This window comes from Lepisma saccharinum, chromosome 1, assembly GCF_977018435.1.
Source record: "Lepisma saccharinum chromosome 1, izLepSacc3.1, whole genome shotgun sequence".
In the NCBI taxonomy this organism is placed as follows: domain Eukaryota; kingdom Metazoa; phylum Arthropoda; class Insecta; order Zygentoma; family Lepismatidae; genus Lepisma; species Lepisma saccharinum.
The window spans coordinates 214,786,452-214,811,238 of NC_139229.1; the positions used below are offsets into that span (position 1 = coordinate 214,786,452).

A 24,787-nucleotide genomic window follows, 5' to 3' on the forward strand; every position below is an offset into this window, starting at 1 on the left:
GCCACGCACAGTTTCTGCAATTATTGCGAACGCCAATTTACAAACGGCCAGGTTCGCGTAATTTACGCCGAGTCACACTAGTTTTATATTCTATGCTTCGTTTTGCTTGTTTGGACCTTGCCGTCGTGCGCCAACGAAAATATGCACTAGGTTGTAACGCTACGAAAAGTTCACCTTACAAAAAAGGGCAAAATACGCGAGGACCAATCACTGATGCAAAAATTAATAAAGGTGTATATTGTTCACATTGCCAAATTTACGGTCAAGAGATTCTTGTACATACCTACTCACAAATGTTCAAATCGCGTAAAGTTGCTTGGTCATCCTTCCACTATAATCTCTGCACTCGTTTCATCACCTTCTCCCCATTTGGTGGTCGGCGTGGCAGACGTCAATTTTACAAGTCCTGGATAGGTATACTCTTGCCGGCGTGGCCTAGATGACGTGGATCGCAACGGAAGCGAGCCGTTCGGAGTGGGCGTGCTATGTAGAGAAGCTGAGAACGAACTGCCTTACCTGGTGCAGCGGGATTTCCGAGCAGGCATAAGCTGCAAAAATTCACCGCCAGGGGCAGCACCAGAGAGAGCAATCGAGAGGCGTAACGCTCTCGATGCCAAAAAATTGAACTAGCAATTTTTTTTTTTACGTAAGGTTTGGACACATACCAAAGGGACAAACGTTACAAATTCCCCCAACAAGCGAAAACCAAAACCCCCTTGACCGAAAAGTCAAAGCACTGTTCCCAAAAATATAAATGTGCCAATATAAGACCATTATAGGTCAACCACATTACCATATCCAAAACACTATCAACTATTAACACAAACCCCCAAAATTTATCAAGACACCATAATAACACACATAATCAAAACACAGATCAGAGATTAACTCTGATAAATTTCAAAGAGCATAATTAAGTCTCCATATAATAGCACTACTGTTGTCGTTGATCACATAGTTCAAAGGAGATCGTGTACGCCTCCCGGTCGATACACCTAGATTCCTTGCAATGTGGACACTGGTTGAAGAAAAACAATCACACCACTGAATTATGTCACCCACTTGGTCGTTCCAGATGTGTATATGCATCATAAGGCTACGTTGAGTGTAATAGATGTTGTTATGCATAGTCAATTCCCCAAAGCGCATACGTAGCATATTCCATCCTCGCAGAAGTAAAAACATAGAAAAAAGAAAAAAAGGAATCAAAAACGAGAAAAGTGAGAAGGAAGATGTAAGAAATAGGAAAGGAGAGGAGGACAATCACTACGAAAAGGAAAAGGAAGGTAGCACTATTACAAAAGATGCAAAAATGAAGGAAAACCATAGGATACATATCATAAACAGTGTCAAATTTCAATAAAGCATAATCAGCAATATTAATAAATAACTCAACAAGGGTATGTACAAAACAACCCATAATGACAAAAAAAAACTTTTTTTTTTTTTTTTTTTTTTTTTTTTTTTTTAAATATTAATACATGAATATAAATAATACACTCTCAAAAGTACATTATATGTATATACACTGACAAGGTAAGAAGATGAGCCAGAAATTACGTTGGATTGAGTACAAAACATAAGTTGATAATATCAAAAAAAATCATGGAGGACTTACTGGAGAAGACTGAAAAGTGACAGCAACATCCGAATCCGCCAAATCGACTGATTGGGGATGGCCACGGAAAAGAAGACAGCCCATGGAAATATGGTTCAAATGGAAGAGAATGGTCTGCAACAGAGTGTTTTCGTCCCAGGCAAGGGCAAGAGCGGACGCAGAAGTGACTATGTCACTTACGAAAGGATGAAAATTTTCGTTAATTTTCTGAAGACTGGTAACATATTGGTTGCTAAGAGAAGGTACTGGTGGTTAGGAACCAAACAGTTCCAAATGGTAAATTTAAGATCATCCCATGCAAGGGATTGAGACAGAGCCTCCAACCACGTATTTTCCAAGAAGTCCGTGGTGCGGCGGAAGGCGTTATGCAATACCCACTCCAATGGAAATTGGCTAGACCCAATAAGGCGCTGTAAGGCATTGTAGCGTACAAGGTCGCGCACGGGCGTTTGTGGCTGAGGTAACAGGAGAGCACTTACAAAATCCAATGTTGAAGGGGAGGGTGGAGGTAAAGGGGATGGAGCATAAGGAGGAGGAATATCAAATGTCATGTTGCTAACAGAAAAAAAAAAACAAAAACACGAAAATCCTGAAATATGTAAACACTCGGTCCAAGTGAAAAGTAAGAAAAACTAAACACCAAATAAAAGTGAATGATTAATTCAGGGGCTACCAAAACCAAAGAAATGGCAAAAACTGTAAATGGTTGGGAAAAAAAAATACACGAAAGAAAAAAGGGGGATAAATGAATGGGAGGGAAAAAAATTTTCGTGGCAAATATTACTAACAAAAAAAAATATAGAGTTAAATTATGGATCAAAAGAAACCAAAACTTTGCTGCCAAAGTTTGTATAAAAGGACAAGAAAAAAAGGGGGGGGGAATTAATGGGAGGGGAAAAAAATTTTCATTTCAATTATAACAAAAAGGTATATTGATTGATCGGAACAAAAAAAAACCAATGCTCGGGTACCAAAATTTGTGGCGTGTGAGCAGGATTTGATGAGAGAGCTCGCGGTAATTATCTGGAAGCGGCTTCGCGGCCACTCATCTTAAAAAAAAAAAAAAAGGGTTTTAAGACCCGCTCTACAGGCTACAAGTTGTACACTTCCTTTCTTTGTGTCGTACTTCCGGCACAACGACGCAGGAGTTTACGAGCGACGAGTGCAAGAAGCACGAGACAATTAGGGAAGGAGCCCTGAAAACAAAGAAACTCACGTACGTCGCACAACGTGCGCAATAAGTTTCAAAAAGGGTTCGACAGTGAATAGCAGCACCTGCCTTCTTCGCTGTAAAAAAGGTAAAATTACCTTAATATATCTCCAACGTAATTTTCTTTCTCGTTTCTATCGTTATGACTATTGTATCTGTTAACCCAAAAGACGTGCCAAAAGACGGCAGGCTTATCTCCAATTCTATCGTTTAGTTATTATGGATTATTTCGTAACCGATTGTTTGTTTTCGCAATTCTTGCCGTTTAGAAGGCAGTAACAGAAATTAAGATTTCACACAAATTTAATTAACAGCTCAAATGTATTCTTGATTGCTATTCAGTACATCATTCATTTAATACAAACATACCCAATGTGTAACTACAATGAGTAATTTAACAACACACATTCACTGCCAACAATTCGAGCGTCCGGCGCTCTATTTAACGTAACACATAGTTTCACCATTCAATTTTAACAACCAAGAGCAAACTACCAAGTGCAGTTCCAATTTAAACAATATTTGTATCTTTTGCCAACTGACTCTATAACAATAATAATTCGTGCAGAGGTTTTGCCTCTCTAAACAACGCACATTACGGGCTTTGATAACCACGTACGACTAGCCTTTACCCAATCGAACACACGGCCCAAAACGAGCCTTTATTTTACCTTACCCATTATACTTTACTTTTTGTGTCCCCACTTTCTAAAAAATGCATCGTTAGTGCTACCTCAATGCGGATATGTCTATTATTGGGATACTAGAAAAAGACAAAACAAAGGAACAGAAGGGATCGTAGTTATTCTATGTCCTTGCGTTATTTTTTTTGTTCAAGCACGAATGCACCCACATTTGACGTCGCATGAGAAAAGTCTAATTTGACCTGGAACCTTAAGTTCCGATGCACAGTTCAAAAATCCAACTTTTTGTACAAAAAAAAGGTCTTTTTACTCAAAAGGTTCATAAACAATGGCCACGCACAGTTTCTGCAATTATTGCGAACGCCAATTTACAAACGGCCAGGTTCGCGTAATTTACGCCGAGTCACACTAGTTTTATATTCTATGCTTCGTTTTGCTTGTTTGGACCTTGCCGTCGTGCGCCAACGAAAATATGCACTAGGTTGTAACGCTACGAAAAGTTCACCTTACAAAAAAGGGCAAAATACGCGAGGACCAATCACTGATGCAAAAATTAATAAAGGTGTATATTGTTCACATTGCCAAATTTACGGTCAAGAGATTCTTGTACATACCTACTCACAAATGTTCAAATCGCGTAAAGTTGCTTGGTCATCCTTCCACTATAATCTCTGCACTCGTTTCATCACCTTCTCCCCATTTGGTGGTCGGCGTGGCAGACGTCAATTTTACAAGTCCTGGATAGGTATACTCTTGCCGGCGTGGCCTAGATGACGTGGATCGCAACGGAAGCGAGCCGTTCGGAGTGGGCGTGCTATGTAGAGAAGCTGAGAACGAACTGCCTTACCTGGTGCAGCGGGATTTCCGAGCAGGCATAAGCTGCAAAAATTCACCGCCAGGGGCAGCACCAGAGAGAGCAATCGAGAGGCGTAACGCTCTCGATGCCAAAAAATTGAACTAGCAATTTTTTTTTTTACGTAAGGTTTGGACACATACCAAAGGGACAAACGTTACAACATATAGGCTATTTTTCTCGTCAGACAATGCGGTAATAAGTCCCTTAACCAGAACAAAACTGAGGAAATATGTCTGTTAAGAAAATCCTAAATCTTCCTAATACTGTCACAGACTACTAACAACATCTGAAACTACACTGCCTCTGAGGATAAAATCTCCATATCTTAGTTAAAAATGAGACTGTAAAGGGGGACCAAGTCACACAAGGACAAACAGAGGACAACACACTCCTACAGAGGATTATCCTAGCCGAGAGTATAGACGCCAAAGCCTCGTTGGTCTGCACGAAGCAGTTTCCGGGGTGTACTACGGAGAAATGACGTTGACTTTTGGATGCCTTCTCATGAATGTTATTGACAATGATTCTACATTAGCATGCAATGTTAATTGGACACTATCCATTGCCAACTGGCTTAATCTATACTTATTCTCTTCTCTCGAAAAGTAGTGTTAGAATAAGTGGAGTTTAAACCAGTAGACAATGGATAATAACCAATTAACATTGAATGCTAAGGATATATTTTCTTGAGGTGCGGTCCGTGGATGTTCAGACTCAGGCGATTATAATTTTATGGTAATTAATCTCGTTTTGCTTTTCGCTCATATTTTGCCAACGACCATAGAACATTCATGGTAAATGCTAATCAGTGCCTTTAGTTTTTACGACAGCATTAGTTTTAATTCTTGTATTTGGTTTAATTTAATTGTAATTTACTGTGTACTTCTGCAGCTTAATTATGAGGGCGATTAAGAGATGAAATAGACGAAAGAACAACACACAGAAACAGCGACAGCATTTGTCGCCTTTCAACCGTTTACCATTTATGAGTTTATATTGACAGAAACATTTTTGGGCCCACAGCTTCAAATAACCAGTGCGACTGATACAAAGAGAAAATTGGCTGAAGATGTTTCTTCATTTCGTTGCCAATCTTCTTCCTCCTGGTGGAACTCTCCGAATCGGGAACTATACAATTCCATTCTGGAAGTTCTTCCAAATGAACTGAATGGCTCGCTCCACAGTTGTCAACATGCCAACATCTGGTCTTTTCATTCTTCACTGCCTTCTTTCTTAAGTCGGTCTCCAAGGGACTGGTTCTTCATTACCTTTCTCTCCCCTCCATTCGTAGCGGAACATTCAATATCAAAGTCTGCGAAACACATTAAACTCTTCCAGCCTCCAATCACAAGTTGACGAACTTTCTCTTGTTAACAAAGTCGTTCTTCCGCATACAAAATATTGTTTCCACCGTGCACATGCTGTTTTCTTCAGGGTTACGTACGAACACAGTAACATCATTATTAATTTAACAAGTAATTTGACATACAGCCTTAAGCCACTTTACATTTAGATGGAATAACATGAGAAAATAACAACTTCAAGTAAATTGCTTGCAGAGGTGTGACTTACAAATTCTTACACATAACCATGTACGTACCAAAAAGTGATAGATTATGTAAATATATATTTAGTTACAATTATGAAAAGTACCAATTTTAACCTAACTAAAGAAAATGCATTACGCTTACACCAATTGTGATGTAAAATTCAAATACAAAAAGTGTTTTATCTTGTTTTTTCCAAAACAATGAATTACCAAACTTCATTTTACTTGTTGAAACGTGAATTTCCTCTTCTTGTCTCTGAAGAAAAGATAGATAGAAACTGTGTTCCATTATGAATTAGTGGAAGTATATTTAAAATAGGCAGCTGACTTCCTCGCGAAAACTTGAGCTTGCATTCTCTATTGCTGACAAGAATGTTAGAATAACAGATGCTTTGACTATTGACAAGATTTAATATAAACAGAATGTAGAAAACGAACAGAAAAGAAATGAAGGGCAAATCTTTGGTATTTACCACATTAATGGAAAAGTGCAATATTAGCATGAATATGGAATATATGATGAAAAATGTTTGAAAATATCGCAATTATATGTAAAATAACTAAAATATATAAATTTGTGCTACACGCTGATGTGTGGGCACGTGTGTAGGAATATGGAAAATTATATTTTTCGAGATTACATACCACAATTCGCAAAGAAAAACAAAGTAACAATGATTTTAGCATCATATGAAGATATTTACAAATAAATCCGTTCCCTGCTCATCACTTTCATAAATGTGCTTAACTGGAACAAATCTCTACTTTGTTTCAGAGATCTTTCCATTGGCTTTATAATATGCGAAGAACCGCCGACCTCCGTGGCGAAGTGGTTAGCACAGCGCGCTACGACGCCAGGGGTTCCGGATTCCAATTGCGGCATGGGTGTGAGTGTCCCTTCATCAATTTCATCATATCATCACTAATCCTCATCTTGGCGATTAGCCAAAGTGGCAATAAAGGGAAATAAAATAAACCATATCAATCAAGCAAGCAAGAAAGAAAGAAACATGGAACTCTTGATGATGCCATAACTTTTGGGTAAGTGAGTTTGACCTTCTTTTCCAAGTCCACATTATGCAGGGATGGGCTATGGGTGCTTCTGGTTTTGCGTCAAGGCATTCGGAATTGAATTTCCTGGAGCAGGTGCTCGCTTTTTATGTTACCATTCACTATTTTATGTAGAAATATGTGATCTCCAAGTTTGCGTCTCCCCAGTCAGGAGTTTCAATCTGTATGCAGCATTTTCATAAGAACGAGATTTTGCAAATGCTTTGTTGATGGTATTCGGTGACCAACGATGACAAACAAGGAGAGGGCACGGCTTGGAAAATGGACTTCGGAACGAGACTTCGCGTAGTGGTAGGACACCTTATAGGTATTGATATGCCAAGATACTAGCGCGCACTAGGCAGCAATTTCCGAGAAAATGGGCTCCCAAAGTTTCGAAGCTTTCCAAGTGATCCTCCAGAGGCGAAGATATTGACCTATTGACAAGTGGCCTGGTGGCACGGTGGTAACGAATCAATTTCAAGATCCGAAGATTCAGGGTTCTCTCCTTGTAAGAAGAAATTTATAACGGAGATTCGTATAGATAGATTTGAGGGACATGCAATAAACAAGATCAGAGAGCAGTATTCAATTTTAAGTGAATCGAAAGAATTGTCAAATGTGCTGAGAGATTGCTTATTTCAGTGAAAGGATAGAGATCCAGCATGCGCAAACCCTTACGAAACAAATACGGCAATAGAGATTATTCGATGTACGTCATGTAGAAATTTAACATTCACTCAAAAACAGAATTTTCAAACCGACGTGCACAAATTCAAGTGTCTACCCATTCTTATTCAGTAATCATTAAAACGACAAAAGTATAGGAAATCTCTTAACGTGATTAATTAAATTAAATTAGGTTGAACCTAATCCATTACTGCCTATGAGGCCAGTAAAAAGTATTGAATACATTTTTAAAATTAAGAGTAACGCGATACCAATATACTCATAATTACGAGCTTATTAAAAAGGCGAAATAGAAAGGACAGCTAACGTTTATGAAAAAAGAAGAAGGTTCCGTAAAAATCAAAAAGAGTTATCACTCACAAAGACCTCCCGCATGCCATCGATATCCAAAAAAGTGACCAACCACAAAGGCAAAATTCATCCTCACACACCCCCAACTGGGTTATATTAACGTTTCCAATGAGGTCCAGGAAGAGAGTAAAGGCAACAGAAGAGAAAAATCCGTTAACGATTCACGGAGAAAGCCCTTTTTAATTTCCTTGTTCCACGTCCAATCTCGCTACAGTGGCGGTTTCAGCCATGGGACGTCATTGCAAAACACTGACCACGGAAGTCAGTCAGCGCGCGGACGTCCCGTTGCAGCCCCTCGGGTGGCAAATTGCAATCCCGGGGGGAAGAATGAAGAGTGTCAGAGAGATATTCTTGGCCACCGGAGTGGGGCAACATCACACATGGTCAATCACGATAATGAAACGTGTGCTGGCATCCGTACACGGCCGAAGTTCAGTACCGAAAAATTAAACCACATCCCAACATACATATTGTCTTTATTAACCCGTATGCGCCTTGAGGAATGCTACTCTTTCGTCATTTCATCATGAACCTGACTTATTCTCATACTAAAGCTAAACCAAACATCATTGCGCAACAGCCCCTCACCCCACCAAGCATGGGGATGGGTGCTCTTTGTGAGTGTCCCTGCATTAATTTCACCATATCATCACTCATCCTCATCTTCGTGATTAGCCATCAGTGGCAGAAAAGCAAAGTCAAATAATTCAAATCAACCAATCAACAAAGAAGGTCATTAATTGAGATAAATGCATGCTCTTCTTTTTCTCTATCAAGAGGGAGTTTCGATATCAAACTTTTCCATTAACTACTAGAGATAAATTCAACTTATCGCATTTTGTAGCATTTCTTAAAATTTATACAAAAAAAGGAGCAAATGTTGCTATTGTACTATCCTTGAAAAACAACTCAGTGTTTCAATTTTCGTCGAGAGAAAGCACAGTGTTCAAACGTCATCTCCGTGGACAATGCAGGATTTCCACATTCTCTTTGAAGCAAGAGGGACGTGCTTCATTAAAGCTTAACAGTGCTCCTTGGTGTCTGTGAGGAATGCGCTATTGCTCCAGTAACACTGAAGCGAATAGGGAGATTCGCTAGTTCTCGCAGAGATTCTGTCATCATTCTTCTCTGAAGGATACAACAGTTAACGATTACCTTGTTCAAAAGTGGTTTCATTCTAAGAAGGGGGAAGATTGATCTTCGGCCCCATTGTGCAGGAATGTTACACAGTACTTGTAGAAATTAACCAAGATAAAAATGTTCCCGGCAAACTCGTGAACTAAAGTACATGTAGTCATTTGTTTCTCTTCCTTTTCCTGCTCTCAAGTCTGTGAGCCCTGCGACTACAGCGCCACAGGAGAACTCTTATCTTGAGTGAGTGAGTGAGAGTTTGTTTTAAGTCCACTTTATGCACAGAAGGCTAATTGGGACTGGACCTACAGTTTAAAATGGGATACGAACTACTGTGCAATATGCCTCCACAGGGTATGAAAACCGGGACCTTATGTTTACAAGGCGACGACTGTTACCACTGTTCCATCGCGGAGGCCGAGAATTCTTATCTTGGTCAAGCTGTACCGTCAGCGTGAAGAGTGGTTGTAGTTCGGTCCTAGCAACAGGATGGAGCTGCGCCTATGGTTTGCAATTGCGATACGTCCTATTTGAAATGATTAGTCAATCGAGGTATCGAATTTGAATACCAGGTCTTCCTCATCGCCTGTCAATCAAGCCTAGGGGAGAGGATTGGGTGGGAAGGAGGGCAAGCTAGGTTTTCAATGGAAACAGACTGTGTTTTCATTATCATATTTAATGAAAAAATGTCACTGTCAATATAAAGTTTATGCTGCATTAGACACTTCGATGTGTATAGCACTAAAGTAACGAAATTTACTATTACCATCATCGTCATCATCATCAGTAGAAGGCTCAGTGGCAGTACCAGTGGTGATGGTGGTGGGAGCAACAACAGTACTAATAATGCAGGCAAGAATGGTAGTACAGAAATATTTCTGGAGAAAACTTCCCATTCTCAGGACAAGAAATGGATGGTTTCTAATAGGAATGCTCATTTCCGAAAAAAATGTTTTTCGATTTTCGAAAGTGAATTTTTCTTCTATTTTTCGTTTTTCGCTATTTTCGAAAGTGAATTTTTCTTCTATTTTTCGTTTTTCGCTATTTTCGAAAATTTCTTGTTTCTCCAAAAAATGTCAGTTTTCGAAAAAAAGGATTTTTCTACGTATTTTGAACTTTTCAAAAAAGAGTGGCCATGCGTAGTTTCTAACTTTTTGGTTGAGTGTGGTGATTTGAGAGAAAGCTTCAATGACAATTGAAGGATAAAGGGGGAAAGACAGACTTCCTTCTTCCATGTGCACTAGGGATTATTATTTGATTCCTTCTGATGTCGATAGAGCATGAAACTTGAGTTTGTGTTTCAATTTCACTTGATGCATAGATAGGCTAATCAGAACCGGACCTATAGCTTAAAGTCGGATCCGAACCACTATGCGCCTCCACCGAGAAAGCCCCAAAAAACCGTGAAGATAATATACATTGTGAATCATGGTCAGCCTGCTATTTTTTAATGTCTGGGTGTGCGCTTTGGAGCTTCGACGTATTATGTTTATTTTGAGAGTGAAGAACAGTCTTAGGATTGTTAAGAGGACTCCACAAAGAAGGGGAAGAAAGTAAAAAGAATCAAGGATACTGCAAAGAAAAAATCAAGAGCACAAAATTTGATCAAAGATGTGTGGAATTTCGATCCACGCATATTTTTCATAGCATAACAATGTTAATCCTGTGACTTACACTGATAGAACTACGTATTATTCAAAAACTACTCATTGAAACTTAGAATGCAGGGAAAAACAACGGTGTTCAATTAACAAGTACGCAATTATGTAACACTAGTTGCTAACAGGGATTGTGTTTCATATTATCAGATGCAGTTGATAAACCCTAAGCCTATGATATTTTTGAAATGTTAAGCCTTTTAGATTAATGCTGTTATTAAACAAATACATTTCATGTTTTAATATTAAATTGTGGGGGAAATGGTGTAACGAGATATCTTGGCCCCTCCCCGCACAGTATCCTTCAATGATTTATTTGTTAATTAATTCCCTTCGGTTATCCATCAGAATAAAATGCATATTTTGTAGTGCTTTTATTATTCTGAATTTTATTGCCAAATAATCACTGACTGGTGTAGCTGAGACTATCTACAAAAACAAGGGAATGTGTCAAAATGGCGTGCCTTCCCTCCAATTGCCTGATGTGGAGTATTAAGCTCTGCATTCTGTGAATATTTAAGGGATCTTTAAAACAGGGTATATGGAGTTAAAAAATCCACATGGGACATTATATTTAACTACACTAAAAAGTGTTCTTGAAATTATTATTTCATCTTCTTAGCGCGTTCTAATGTAATTAATTAATCGAAATAAAAAAAACCTAACTTATCTAAAGGAAACGAGATTAAAACAATCCATAATCATAAATTCTGATTCTGGACAGTCCGCGGAGGGGAAAATCTATATATATATTCTGTTTAAAATGCTAAAGATACAGAAAAATCATCACTAGACGAAATAAAGTTGATATTTCGCAAACATGTTTATGACATTTTATAAATATACTCCTTACGTTATTGTCACGTTGTTTTTATAAATAACATCGTTAATTTATTTCTTGTTTGTGCAGCCAGAAGAAAATTATCGTTGTTGTGGAATCAATGAAACACACCCCAAAATGTCCATAAATTAAATTTTCGGGAATTTCAGTGTCCTTTTTCTCGGAAGTTCATACCAACGGCAATTGCTCTTCACTGTACATAAAAAAGAATAAAAAGTCATTCCTATATCATGTCTATTTCGTGATGAATACCGAGATTTCCATTAAAATAAAAAGCAAGCAACATATCGAATCGTCAATAAACCGGCTGGAAGTTAGAAGTCCGACGGTATGTAAGCAAGATGATCTGGATGTACCTCACCGTAGTACAAAAACGCTAAAAAGAAGAACATTTCTCATCCGGAAGATAAGAAAGAGATGAAATACGGCTCCTTTCTCCCTGAAGGCATTGTGCTTGGAGACCGGGAAGATAAACTCTCCTGAGGTTTCCGCGCAAAGCCCAGCCTGTTGTGCAACATCAGCCGACAAAGAAAAAGCAGATTAGCTCACTTCGAGTTACTTCGGAAAGCGGGGACAAATGTCGGTTCCTCCCCTGTTTGCCGCGGGAGGATGCGGATTCTACATCCTCGGAGATCTCTTAATGTCGCGGAACATCTCCGACGCAATTCTCAGTCGCATCAAACGGCGGAAGTGGAACATGTAAACAAGATTACTTCCAGCATCCTCACCGCAACCAAGAACCTCATCTTGAGATATGCAAGGGGAGTTGGGAAGGGAACAGCCTTCTGATGTAAGGCAAACATGATTCGGAGTCAAAGGAAGGGATTTCCTTAGAAGTAAATAAAGGAATACAATGAACTTCCGATACGATGATTAGCAATGTTACGAGCTAAGCTGCGCAATAGGGTTATTGGCAGCTTCAGGGATGGCTTACAATAAAGACAAACCCTCATAAGAGTGTTGGATTTCTCTTGGCAATGTTTTGCTCGTTGAAGTCTCACTTCTACGCGACGAACCGTTCATAAAACACAGAAACATTTATTCAATACGTATGCAACCACGCGGCACAAATTCGGAACAGACATTTTTTTATGTTCAAAAACGTAATAAAACGCAACAAAAGTATTACCATGCCAGCAGAGAAGGCTGACAAGAAGATGGGGTCTCCGATTACTAATGATTACGCTGTAGCCTTGTAATCAAGGTGTCCAGGGTTCGTTCCCCGGTGAAGGCACATTGCGCCCTGGTTCAGATGCCACATTAATATGCAGATTCAATCCCGAGTAGCCTATCCGAGCATAAAATGGATTTAAACAAAACAAGATGACGTCATTTCTTTCAAATCATGCATGAAATAGCATCCATACTTGCTTTATTGTTCGTTTTAAATTCAAGAGAGAATTTGTAATTTTTGTCTGGAGTGGTTGCCTAGTTCATCATCTAGAGCAGAAGTTCCCGATTTTTTCGTTACACGGCGTCCCTAGCGTTTTAAGAATTTCCCGCGGCGTCCTAGTCAGAATGTGGGCCTATCTAACACTTGCAACACTCAGTTGGTTAGGTCGCTTGCCTTAGATAATATATATATATATATATATATATATATATATATATATATATATATTTCAAATTTAGAAATATTTTACATGTAAAAAAGTACTAAATAAGAAAATATTGGGAACAATATAATCATTTCAGTGAAAATAATGGAACATTTCGCGGCGCCCCTGAAACCCAGCCACGGCGACGCGATGCACACTTTGGGAACCACTGTTAAATATTTATGTACGTTTTCCAACAAAAAAAATATAGTAGACACAGTTGAGCTGTATGGAGTGGTTGCATACATACTGGAAAATACTGTTCTTTGTAGAGTCCGTAGGTCGAAATGAGATCACAGCGAGCAAACCTTAAGGAATGTTTTTGTCTCTGATATTCCATACACGCAGTGAAAAACTTGTCGGAGCTGTACGCCTACACACTGTATATAAATGCATTGATGTATTGAGTCATATTATTAACGGACAGCGAATGGTCAAGCATGGTATGTAGCATTTGTTGTTTGTTGTGTGTGTGTGGGGGGGGGGGGTATTACGTAGTTGTCGCGTGTAAAAATACACGTTGTCGCAATCATCTGATATTGTGTTTTCTTTCCCTCACCCTGGTGGAGTAATGTGTCTCTCGTATGCCACATGACATGATTCGTTCATTCCTCGTGTGTAACTGGGGCATGCAACCGTGCTCAACTTTTCGGATTTTGTGTTCCGTGCTCATGTTTTGATGTTTGAGGTCGGGATGTGTTGTCTTTAACGCATTTCTCATCGTCACGGTCCTTCTTGCTGCGTTACATATCCTTTCCATGCATTGTTCTTGCTGGAAATCCCCAATTCCTTTGAGGACTCCATTGCGCATGCGCGCAGTGAACTTTTCATAGTGACTTCCGGACTGAGCACATACGATTCCTTGATGATTCACTTGGAACCGCCTCTCTATCTGTGATAGTATTCGTCCCAGTTAGGTGTGACGTTCACTTTGTCACCTTTTGCGAGACTCCTATCTCGGAAACGAAGCCTCAGTCGTAAAAATGAAACTCACACTTTTTGCTTGTTTTCGTGTGAGGAATCACCTCCCAAGCGTTGTAAACGACCTTTAGAAACACCCTGTATAGAGGAGGGGGTATGGGATAATGGGCGGACGCCAGTAGGTCCCACCCTTGCAGAAAACGAAATAAAGCTAGATAAATCCCCAAGGAACCCCAAATATGCATTTTGTATGGTCTTGATATATATATATATATATATATATATATATATATATATATATATATATATATATATATATATCCCTCTCTCGTTTGCCTCCCGCACGCATTTTTTTCTAGCACTAATAAAGACAGCAATACCTCTGTAATAATAAATAACGAAACCCAGGATCATGAATCCAATAATGGGAACTGTTCTTTTAACTTATGATATAGAAAAACATGTCGATGCGTTTCATGTACCGCCAAAGAAATATCTTCATTGGTTCAGAAACATTCTAAATGTAACAATTTGTTCTACAAATCCCATACATTCCAGCCTTTCTTTAAATTTCATGAAAAAAAAACTGTAATTCTTTTTCAATTCGCAATTCATGGTTCCAATTTTAAAAATACTCCTAATTTCAGGTTTGTCAAAATGTCTTACGCCTTCTGTTTCTCGATTGAACAAATAGGCAGAGCGACGCTGACATCCAGTGCGAGCCGAAAAGGTCGCCTTCGAAAGCTGTACTTCAACTCTCGAGGTGTGTATAGAAATTTAAGTCAGTCTGATACGAAATGAATGTAATTTCGTTGCTCCTTCTCGTGTCCCATTTACGTGAAACGTGAAAAAAACAACCCAACATATTATTGCGTTTTGAAGCTTTTCTGGCAACGAATCATGGTGTTATATCGACCAGTTCAATTCCAGAGACTGTTGAGTCAACATTATTCTCATTTTCGCAAGAGCGAATTTAGCTTTCTGCAAGTCATCTGGTTGATATCGCAAGAACATCACAATCAATATGTTTGGTGAAAAGAAGTCACACCGAGAAAAAAAAGTTAAAACGGCACAGACAGTTGTCCAAACAGGTCCACATTTTGGTTAACTCTAATCTCAGTGGTGCACATAGTGTTCGGATCCCACATTAAACTGTAGGTCCCGTCCCAATTAGCGTTACTGTGCAACAAACACCAAATCAATCAATCAATTACCCTCAGTGGTGTTAAAATGGTTTTCATGACAACCATTCATCTGCGTTATTTTAACACTACTGAAGTTAAACGTTGGCCAAAATGTGATGTGGATCTGCAACAAATGTCTGGTTCGCTTAACACCAGTGTTTCTCTCTCTCTCTCTGTGTAGGGGAGGGAGGTGCATGGTGTTTTATCAACACTCCATTATATGGAAAGATAAGTAAGCGCAATACCCTTACTTTAAAATGTTATGTCATCACTGTATATAAAGTGCAGTTGAATCACAAAATCCTCCATACGTACATAAGTAAGAGATATTAAATGTAATGATTATATTCCACCCACCGTAAATGCATGCACTAACGTGCATGTATTAATTTGTTCTTTCATTCTCCTATTATATTTTTGGTTATTATACGTCACTTAACTAATGGTGGTGAATAATGAACTGATAAAGTGGATGAGACACAATGCAAGCGTTTACCTGGATTTGTTGTTAAAAGTGCTAAGTCACTTTCCCCTGTCGTCGAAATTTCTTATTCGATGCATTTTATTGCATCGCTACAAAGGAAACTTGCACTAACTTGCATAACACTGTTTACTTTCAATGCCTTTCATGTCGTAATTTTGTTCAAAAGGTACAGTAATCGCGCGGATAGAAAAAAAAATGGTTTATTTTCACAATACAGAGAATAATCGTAATAGCTCAGAGCAGTGTGGAAGTAAATAAGCAAATGTTGCAACACTGATCCACCTGGTTTCAATACTAAAACCGTCAGGTTATTACAATTACATTATTTCTGTGTGTGTGCATTTCATTGAGTGTACACATGACACAAAAATGATTATATGTAATATTTAAGACGTATTATCGTCAATGTATACCGTTTTGGACTATGTTTAAGCATAATGTTATGTATTTGCTTGTACACGTATGTATATGTGTGTGTGTTTGTGTGTGTGTGTGTGTGTAAGGGCGATAATGTATGTGTGTGTAATATAAACTGTACTGCCTTCTTGTTTATGTGCGTGACACTGTGAGCATGTGTCTGTGTGCGCGTTTAAAAATTGTATTCTCTTTTGTATTTCTTTTAACTCTTTTTGTTTTTATGTTCTATTTTATTATAAAAGAGATGATCATTACAGCATTACAGCCTTAACTTCGCACCCCCCCCCCCCCACACACACACACACACATATATATATATATATATATATATATATATATATATATAAAAACGCCGAAATAAATAAATATTTTTGATTAACAATTATTGCAAGACTCATGTAGGTTTCCGTACCCGACGTACCGTAGTTCATGAAAAACAAAGGCCAGCTCACGTTCTATACGGTCTCCAAAGTTAGAGAGGTCGCAAACTCGAACTGAAGGGACTGGGTAGGAAACTTTTGCTTCGAATAACGTCGCATTCGGTTCTCTCGAGAAACATCTTATTTAAGGAGATGCCGCAGCCCTCATTCCGACTCAACTGCAATGCGACCCCGCCAACCTGACCTTCCACGACGAGGACTGGGGATTTGCTCTTAGGGAAGCTGGCCAGATCTTGTATTCTCTTTGCACAAGGGCGGAAATGTAATCGTAAATACACGTACTAACTGCATTGCTCCATTCTGAAAAGTTTGTTCCTCGAAGACATGTAGAAAACAGTTAAATATTTATTCTAATTTTTATCCTTCACTAGCTGATTGTCCGGCGTTGCCCGGGTATTTACGTATTTATCCGAATCTTCTATTAGACAGGCATACAATGCATTCTAACTATAGTGTAACTTGGAGTTGAATGGCATTGGGAGTGTCACTATTCATCTCAGCGGCCCCGAAAACTATGGATTCCACACTAATATCGGTCGTTTTACATGTCACCCCCTTCCCAACCCTACCTCTCGGGGTGCCAGGGGTGTCGGAGTTGAACGGCATTGAGAGTGTTACTATTAATCTTAGCGACCCCGAAAACTATGGATTCGACACTAATCTCGGTCGTTTTCGATTATTTTTACATGTCACCCCCTTCCCACCCCCAAACCTAGGGGTGCCAGGGGTGTCTTACCCCCACAGTATTTATTTCCAGATTGCAAGTGATACGTGTTCCAAGTTTGGTTGAAATCGCTCCAGGCGTTCGAGGGTTATGCCGGAACAAGCACACACACACATCCATTTTTATATATATAAAAATAAGAAGATTAAGTACAGTTAGTGTAGAAAATTCTTACAATACATCAAAATAAAAACGACACGCTTAAATTGGTGCACACCTTACATAATTTATTTAACTAAAACATGCCAAACTCCGTTCTGGAACGATATTTCTTCCTGTAAGTGACAAACAGGATACAAATTAATGTGGGAGTACAGAGTATACCTCCGACAAGTATGCTTGGAAAGATTTTATTACCCACCCATAAAATATAAATATCAAATTTGCAAAGCAAATATTTTCAAAAGGTTTTGCAATTGTAAACCTGTTCATGACACAAACACGTTTTTTTTATTGTTGACAACATAGAAGACTGCCTAGAAACAGACAGTATGTGGCCAGCTTATTAGCACGAAAATCCTGAATTTATTGAATGTGCGACACTGGAAATATCCCTCAGTGTGTTTGTGCTCGTACATAACAACATGCTAACGGAGCACATAATATATACATAATAGAAAAATGTTTTGTTAGCATACACGAAGAACAATAAAAACAGCGTATAATACACAAAAAATACGTTTTTACAGATTATTCTTTGGTACAGTAGTAAACATACAATCACATAAACTACACACAGTAAAGTTACCACATCAAGTATCTATACCTGAAATTCTTTAAATGATTATTGGCTATTTTTTTAGAGTAATTTTTTTAAATTTTACTTTTATGTATCGATGATCTTTAAAAGAAAATTGTAATTAATCGGTAACAACATTTATGTATTTGTTGTTACCACGGATTAACAATTAATAATTTAATAAGTGGAAAGGAAGTGTACCCATTTACACTACTGTGCATGGTTTGTTGTTTTGTTAAGAAGACAGAGTAGATGAAGTTTATGCATAAACATACAATATTGCTTATTTGATATATAATCTAGGATAATGAAATTTCTACACATTTGCTTCAAAAGAGGGAATTAACTAATGTGTGTTGCAAAATACAATAACTACCGATGAAAAATTAAAATTCAGTAGGGCCAAGGGTGGAACAGTAAAAAATCATTTATGTTGGATGAATGTATGCATTATGTGTTTTCTATATTGTCTTAATGTTTTGTTGTTGTTAATAATAGTCACGTGCAGTTACCTCCTCCCTAAAAGCAGGAATATTAAATAAAGTATGTAATTAAGTATTTATTACAAATATATGCATTCACTGTTCACACTTGAAACGAAAAATATATGGCATCCCCCAAAAAAGAACGATGAAATTGCAAACTGTGTCGGGAGCAACGATGGTTTTTAATATGAGACTAATTTTTACATTACCAATATTATTTCATTACGTAATAAACCAAGTTGTATGATTAACAAAAATTTACACAGACTTAAGTAAATTAATTAGTTTACCGAACGTCAGTAAAAAAACCAAAAAAAACCTGATGTCCCAACCGAATCGTGTTTCCCTAATGGTAACACCGAACCCCTTTCCATGTATCTACGCCGGCGGTACATCGTTTACGACAGACCAGCGCGCGTGAGAGAGAGAGAGAGAACAACACAGATTCTATCTTCGGCGCAGAGACCCATTAAACAGCAGAGTAGAGAACACTGAATCCACCGAGCACTTACCTCCAGCAATCGGAATCGGACTATGATGGCCGATTTTAATCGCGTCCAGCGCGATAGTGCCACCAGCCGACCCAGCACTGCTACTCGTTCCTCCTGCATCGGTGCTGATCCTTCTACAATGCCTCACTCTCCGCGACCAGCTTCCCTGCGTAAGAGATGGAAACATGAGTAAGATAAATCATAAATGTGACGTATCACAGTTAAAATTACAGATCTGTACACTAGCATATACATGTGAATCCAACAACAAAAGAATGAGTGGTGTAGTTCGAAAAGTTTTTTGCAAGTTAGAAGGCGACACGCGAGAGAGAGAGAGAAAAAATGGTCAATCTTGGTAAATATTTGTACATTTTCCGCGCCTTGCACGTCGAGAAATTAGTTCCATAAAAGGATCACGTCCTCAAATACGGAACATTAATACAAATGGCGGTTTCATAACGAAAAGGCATTTTTAGGACTGTGCAAAAAGGCAAATTTACGATTACACTATTTTCTCTTTATCTTAATCATTGCCTTCATCTATTCGTCACATTCGCTCCTGAAGTAGCAAGCCTTAAATCAACATTGAATGCAGCGCAAGGAGGTATAAGTTATGATTACAAGCACTGTTTAAAAGATCTGAGTCTCGTCCATTAAGCAGGGCGAAATCTTGGCAAATAGTTCTGTAATTTATTTCATTTCACCCACACACTCCTGTCAATTTGACTGTTTCATGCTTGTGCAGAAACGATATTTTCGTGCGCACATTTGCACACGATTGAAATACGAACCGTTGGAAAAATTTATGTTGGAATCATGAAAGTACAGGGTATGGACAAAAATATGGAAACACCTGGTATAAAACAGGTAGCCATTTCAAACATGATTTGCGTCTGAATGGTAGGTGGCGCTGTGGTCACTGGCACTTCCTGCGAGGTCCCTGGCCAACCTGACAGATGGGCCAGTTACAGTTCAGCGACCGGTCCGTGCAGGTTATCGTGAATCATGTCTGAGCTGACAGAGTTTCAAAGAGGGCAAATTGTGGGTGCGCGTATGGTGGGAGCTTCCGTGACGAAAGTAGCGGAAATGTTTGGTGTATCAAGAGGCACAGTCTCGAAGATCATGACTGCCTACGAGACTTCCGGAAAAACCGCATCAGCGAAGCACCAGCGTGGACGCAAGTGTGTGTTGCGTGACAGAGACAGACGCACATTGGGTAGGATTGTGACAAGCAGAAGATCACCACGGCTCCAAAAGTCACTGTTGAGCTGAATACAGTGCTTACAAACCCTGTTAGCGTCAAAACAGTCAGAAGAGAACTCCACAAGCAGGGTATTCATGGCAGATCTGCAATTCCCAAACCAATTGGACAATGGAACAGTGGAAGACTGTAATCTGGTCGGATGAGTCATCCCTTACATTGTTTCCAACTGCTGGCCGAGTGTACGTGTGGAGAACGCCAGAACAAGCGTACGATACAGACTGTCTGTTACCGAGAGTGGAGCATGGCGGTGGTTCAGTGATGATTTGGGCAGTCATCTACAGGTATTCTGCCGGATCCATCATCACCCTGCATGGACATGTCACTGCCAGGGACTACGTAACCATTTTGAGTGACCAGCTGCATCCCGTGGTACAAACTTTGTTCCCAGATGGTGATGCTGTGTTTCAAGATGACAGAGCCCCTGTTCATACAGCTCACATCGTACAGGACTGGTTTGATGAGCACGAAGATGAAGTGTCACATATGTCATGGCCTCCACAATCACCAGACCTCATTATTATTGAGCCCCTGTGGTCGGTTTTGGAGACCAAGGTGCGGGCCCGCTATCCACCACCATCGTCTCTACAACAACTTGCAGCTGCTTTAGAGGAAGAATGGTACAACATCCCTTTGACAACCATACGCGACCTGTATTTGTCCATTCCACGTCGACTGCAGGCCGTTCTGCGTGCCAAAGGTGGCCCTACTCGATATTAATAAAGGTAATGTGCATTTCTGCAGGTGTTTCCATATTTTTGTCCATCCCCTGTATGTGTAAAGATGTATTCATTGAAGATGGAGAGGCAGTATAAATGAACGCCTAGTTGTTTGTAGTTATATTTAAAACTGATGTTACGCTACTCATGTTAGCCCCCTCTATAGAAAATAAGAAAACAAATCCAAGTGTTCATATTATTGCGGCAATAAGAACGTACGCAACTAACGGTCATGTATGTAAATGTAACGAGAGACGAAATCTTTCCGAGAGGTTTGATTACAATTAAAGACGAATAGTTCAAAAGCTTTCTTATGTGACTTAGAATGAAGAAAAAACTCTGTGGCGTTACTTTTGCTCTGTTAGGTAACCACTAACATCGTTCATAGTGCTTTTCTTTGGAGCTTTGGAGTTCGTAGGCTTCGCTGAACCCTCCCAGGGGTAGGAAATTACAAAACAACTATAAACAAACATCTTCTCCATACATTTACGTGTTTACCAAGTACACGGTGCTTTCCCAGACATATTACACCTTTACACTTACTAAAACTAACATCTTGATATCAGAAATCTAATTTGATCCATCCACACTTTCCCTGAACTCCTAAAAAAAACAAGGTTTTTACATAAAGGTAGTTCCTTTCCGTGTCAATTACATTCTTCTACACTCCAGAAATTCAAGAAACAATAAAACCTGAAACGCTTACACCATATGCTCGTTAATCAACCATCAGAAGCAAGATAAATGCACATGTGAATAATCAAAAATTCCTGAGAGTTGACGGAAATTATTTTCGCATCACTTAACTTTCTTGAGCATAATTATCTTTATTTTTAAATTTATTGCCATGATATTGTTCTTATTGTATTGTGTTGTTAAATTTCCTGGTTAATCTTTAATTTTATCGTTATATTTTAATCTGTATATTTCTGGGCTAAGTAATGGACCGGTAACAGCAGAACCTCGTCAAGTAGTAAAAGCCAATTAAATATATAAAATAAAAGCCTTTTTTAATTCCATAACAATAACATTTCACGACACTTATCGCACTTCTGATATACTTCTTATGGGTCGTTACAACTTAGTAACTGGATTACTCTGGTACATACAAACACACACAGAGAGAGACAGAGACAGAGAGAGAGAGAGAGAGAAAGAGAGAAGAGAGAGGATATAACTGTTAAACCTTAGGGAAGTTTAGCTGAATATCACGTAAAGGCGTCGGCAGCACAAATAAAAACTTACAGGAAAACGTGGAGGAGTAATGAAAGGGCAAAACAACATTACAATCTGCATTAAAAGCCAGCGAAAGCCACTTGGAAACCTCATTCAAAATGCGCAGCTTGTACCTGAAAACCCAGAATCCTGGCAAGTGTCCAACATTGAGTTCACCCACCAACTTCCGTAAGCCTGCTCTAAATTCAGGATATGTTTCTACGGCAAACCTTTCGCGAGAAGCCACTTCCCAGATTCCCCTGTTGACCAGACCGGCCGACAGCAAACTCCAGAAGTAAGGAATTTTCAATGAACATAGCAGACACGATGTCTCGACAAAGGATGATATCTTTTTCTAAGGCTTAGCACCTTCTAATATAACAATAAGACATCCCATTTCATTTTTACAAGCCTCTAACAAACGAAACTCGACGAATCGCGACTCCACTAGGAAGAAATTCGTTTCCCGAATTGAAGTGCAAATTTTTTACATATTTCGAACTGCTTTTGGAAGTATGACTTGTAAACATAGCTTAAATACACATAACAATGAAACCAGGAAAACAAAGGAGCAACTCGCAACAAAATATCAGTCTTTCGGAGTTGACCAGCATCACGAAGACAAATGTGGAGCTACTTGAAACTAATAGTAACTGAGTCTGTCTCGAAAGCTAGAAAAACAGTGACGATAGGATTTCAGATGAGAAATGCCTGCTTGCTCCGCATGGTTGTTGCGCTACGGAGTGAAGATAATTATTCTAAAAGCAGGAACTTTTCCCTTGTGATTTGTAAGTAGCTAGTGTAATTTTGTGATTCATTTTCATGTTAGCAGGTTAAAGATAATTCTTGGTCTGATTTGATTGTGGCAGAAGAAAATCATGTCTTCGAAGGTGAGGGAGACGAGACACTTACAAAAGAAGGCACGGACGCTCTATTTTCATGATGACACATATCGCCGAGGATGACAAGAAACTACAAAAAGAATTTTCTCTACTGTATACACAAGGTAAGCAGAAAAATTACACAAGATAAACACCTTTTAAATATTTGTGTACAAATTATGAACATTTGAAAGAGCGTTTGGTTCACTGTGAGTGTCCCTTCATGAAACACAATATACCCTCAAATATGTATTTAAAGATGCACTATAAAAATTCCGATACAGTAATGAAAGACTCAAATACATATGCTTAGTGCTTAGAGTATATTAATTTCTCTGAAGAAAAATTCATTTCTGAAAATTAAGCCAAGAAATGTTACTCGACTGCTATGACCCCCTCCCCCCTACTCAAAATAACCCAACTGGTTACATCATCACAGTATCTAGGTTCAAGAGACATGCTGAGTACTGTACAGTCAGCACTTCGTGGCTTTTGGCATTCTCATCACTTAGCAGATCCCGTCATCAACGTACGACAGAGGAACAGTTCACGGAAATTATTAGGACGCTAAATATTCTCCCCGGTCAGCGCGCTTATGTTCATGATCTTCGACATACTATTTATTCACATCTGTATTCAAACAACGTGTAAAAAGTGCAGAAACGTTATGTTCAGCACACAATATGTCGATTATATGGTCTTGAGAAGAAAAACATGTATTGTACAAACATGGAGTTCACGCATGTCCCGAAAATGTGGGTTTACTTTTACATAACATTTTTGAAAGCTTTGTGTGTCTCTCTCTATATATATATTTAGAGTTTTACTTTATACAGGTGTTTCTGTGACCGTGTTACAGACTTGCAGGGATGAGAGCCCCATTCCCTACTTCCGGGATAGATGATCTTGGTGGTAATTTTTGGACAATGTTAGTGTATAAACGGCTCTCAGGCTCATCCATCTTCCAATCAGTGGTTACCTGGGGGCAATCCTAGGAGACAAACTTGGTTCTGATCACATGGTCGTCAGTATAGCCCTCTCTCCACACCCTCATATGCGCCTTCATGTCACGGTGCAATGCAGAGGGGATAGCTTCCTTTGATGGTCAAGGGTACCGTCAAAATAAGTTTTTACACACTTTGGTGGCGCATAGAAGCAAGGACCTAATGGACGTTACTTGTTTCTGCCATGCGTTTCTTCGCTCTTTCTACCAATTTGGGCAACATACAAGATGATCATAAAGTTTGGAACAAATGGAAGAACTGGTGAACAGCACATTTAGTTAATGAAAAACGTGCTCCACGTGTCGTCCACCAACACACTTCCTCAAACGTTTCAGCACATTTCTTTGAATTATCTTCAAAATGCGTACATCCAGAGTAACCGTTGCAGTGGTTATCCTTCCACAGGACTCCCGGATCTTCATAGCATACACCCCAATTTCAAAACTTCCAATACGGCAAAGTCCATGGGGTTGAGATCAAGTGATCGTTGTGCCCTTGCTCCCAATCCAGCGTCCGGGAAACATGACATCCAGCCGTCATTGGTTCCCGACTACATAGTCACTTTGTATAAGGATCCATTTGTGAATGAATAGGTATATTGTGCTTACAGAGATAGAGAAAGAAAT

At 39.1% G+C, this 24,787-nt stretch overlaps 1 protein-coding gene across 2 annotated transcripts in view; it reads right to left on the bottom strand.

Moving 5' to 3' along the window:
• Nucleotides 1-24,787, bottom strand: part of MCU (mitochondrial calcium uniporter) — an 809,713-nt gene that overhangs the window by 389,758 nt on the left and 395,168 nt on the right. For both annotated transcript variants that reach the window (XM_083112063.1, XM_083112072.1), the window contains exon 2: nt 19,103-19,247. In XM_083112063.1, the coding sequence (XP_082968189.1) occupies nt 19,103-19,247 (145 nt within the window). The remainder of the gene's footprint in view (nt 1-19,102; nt 19,248-24,787) is intronic.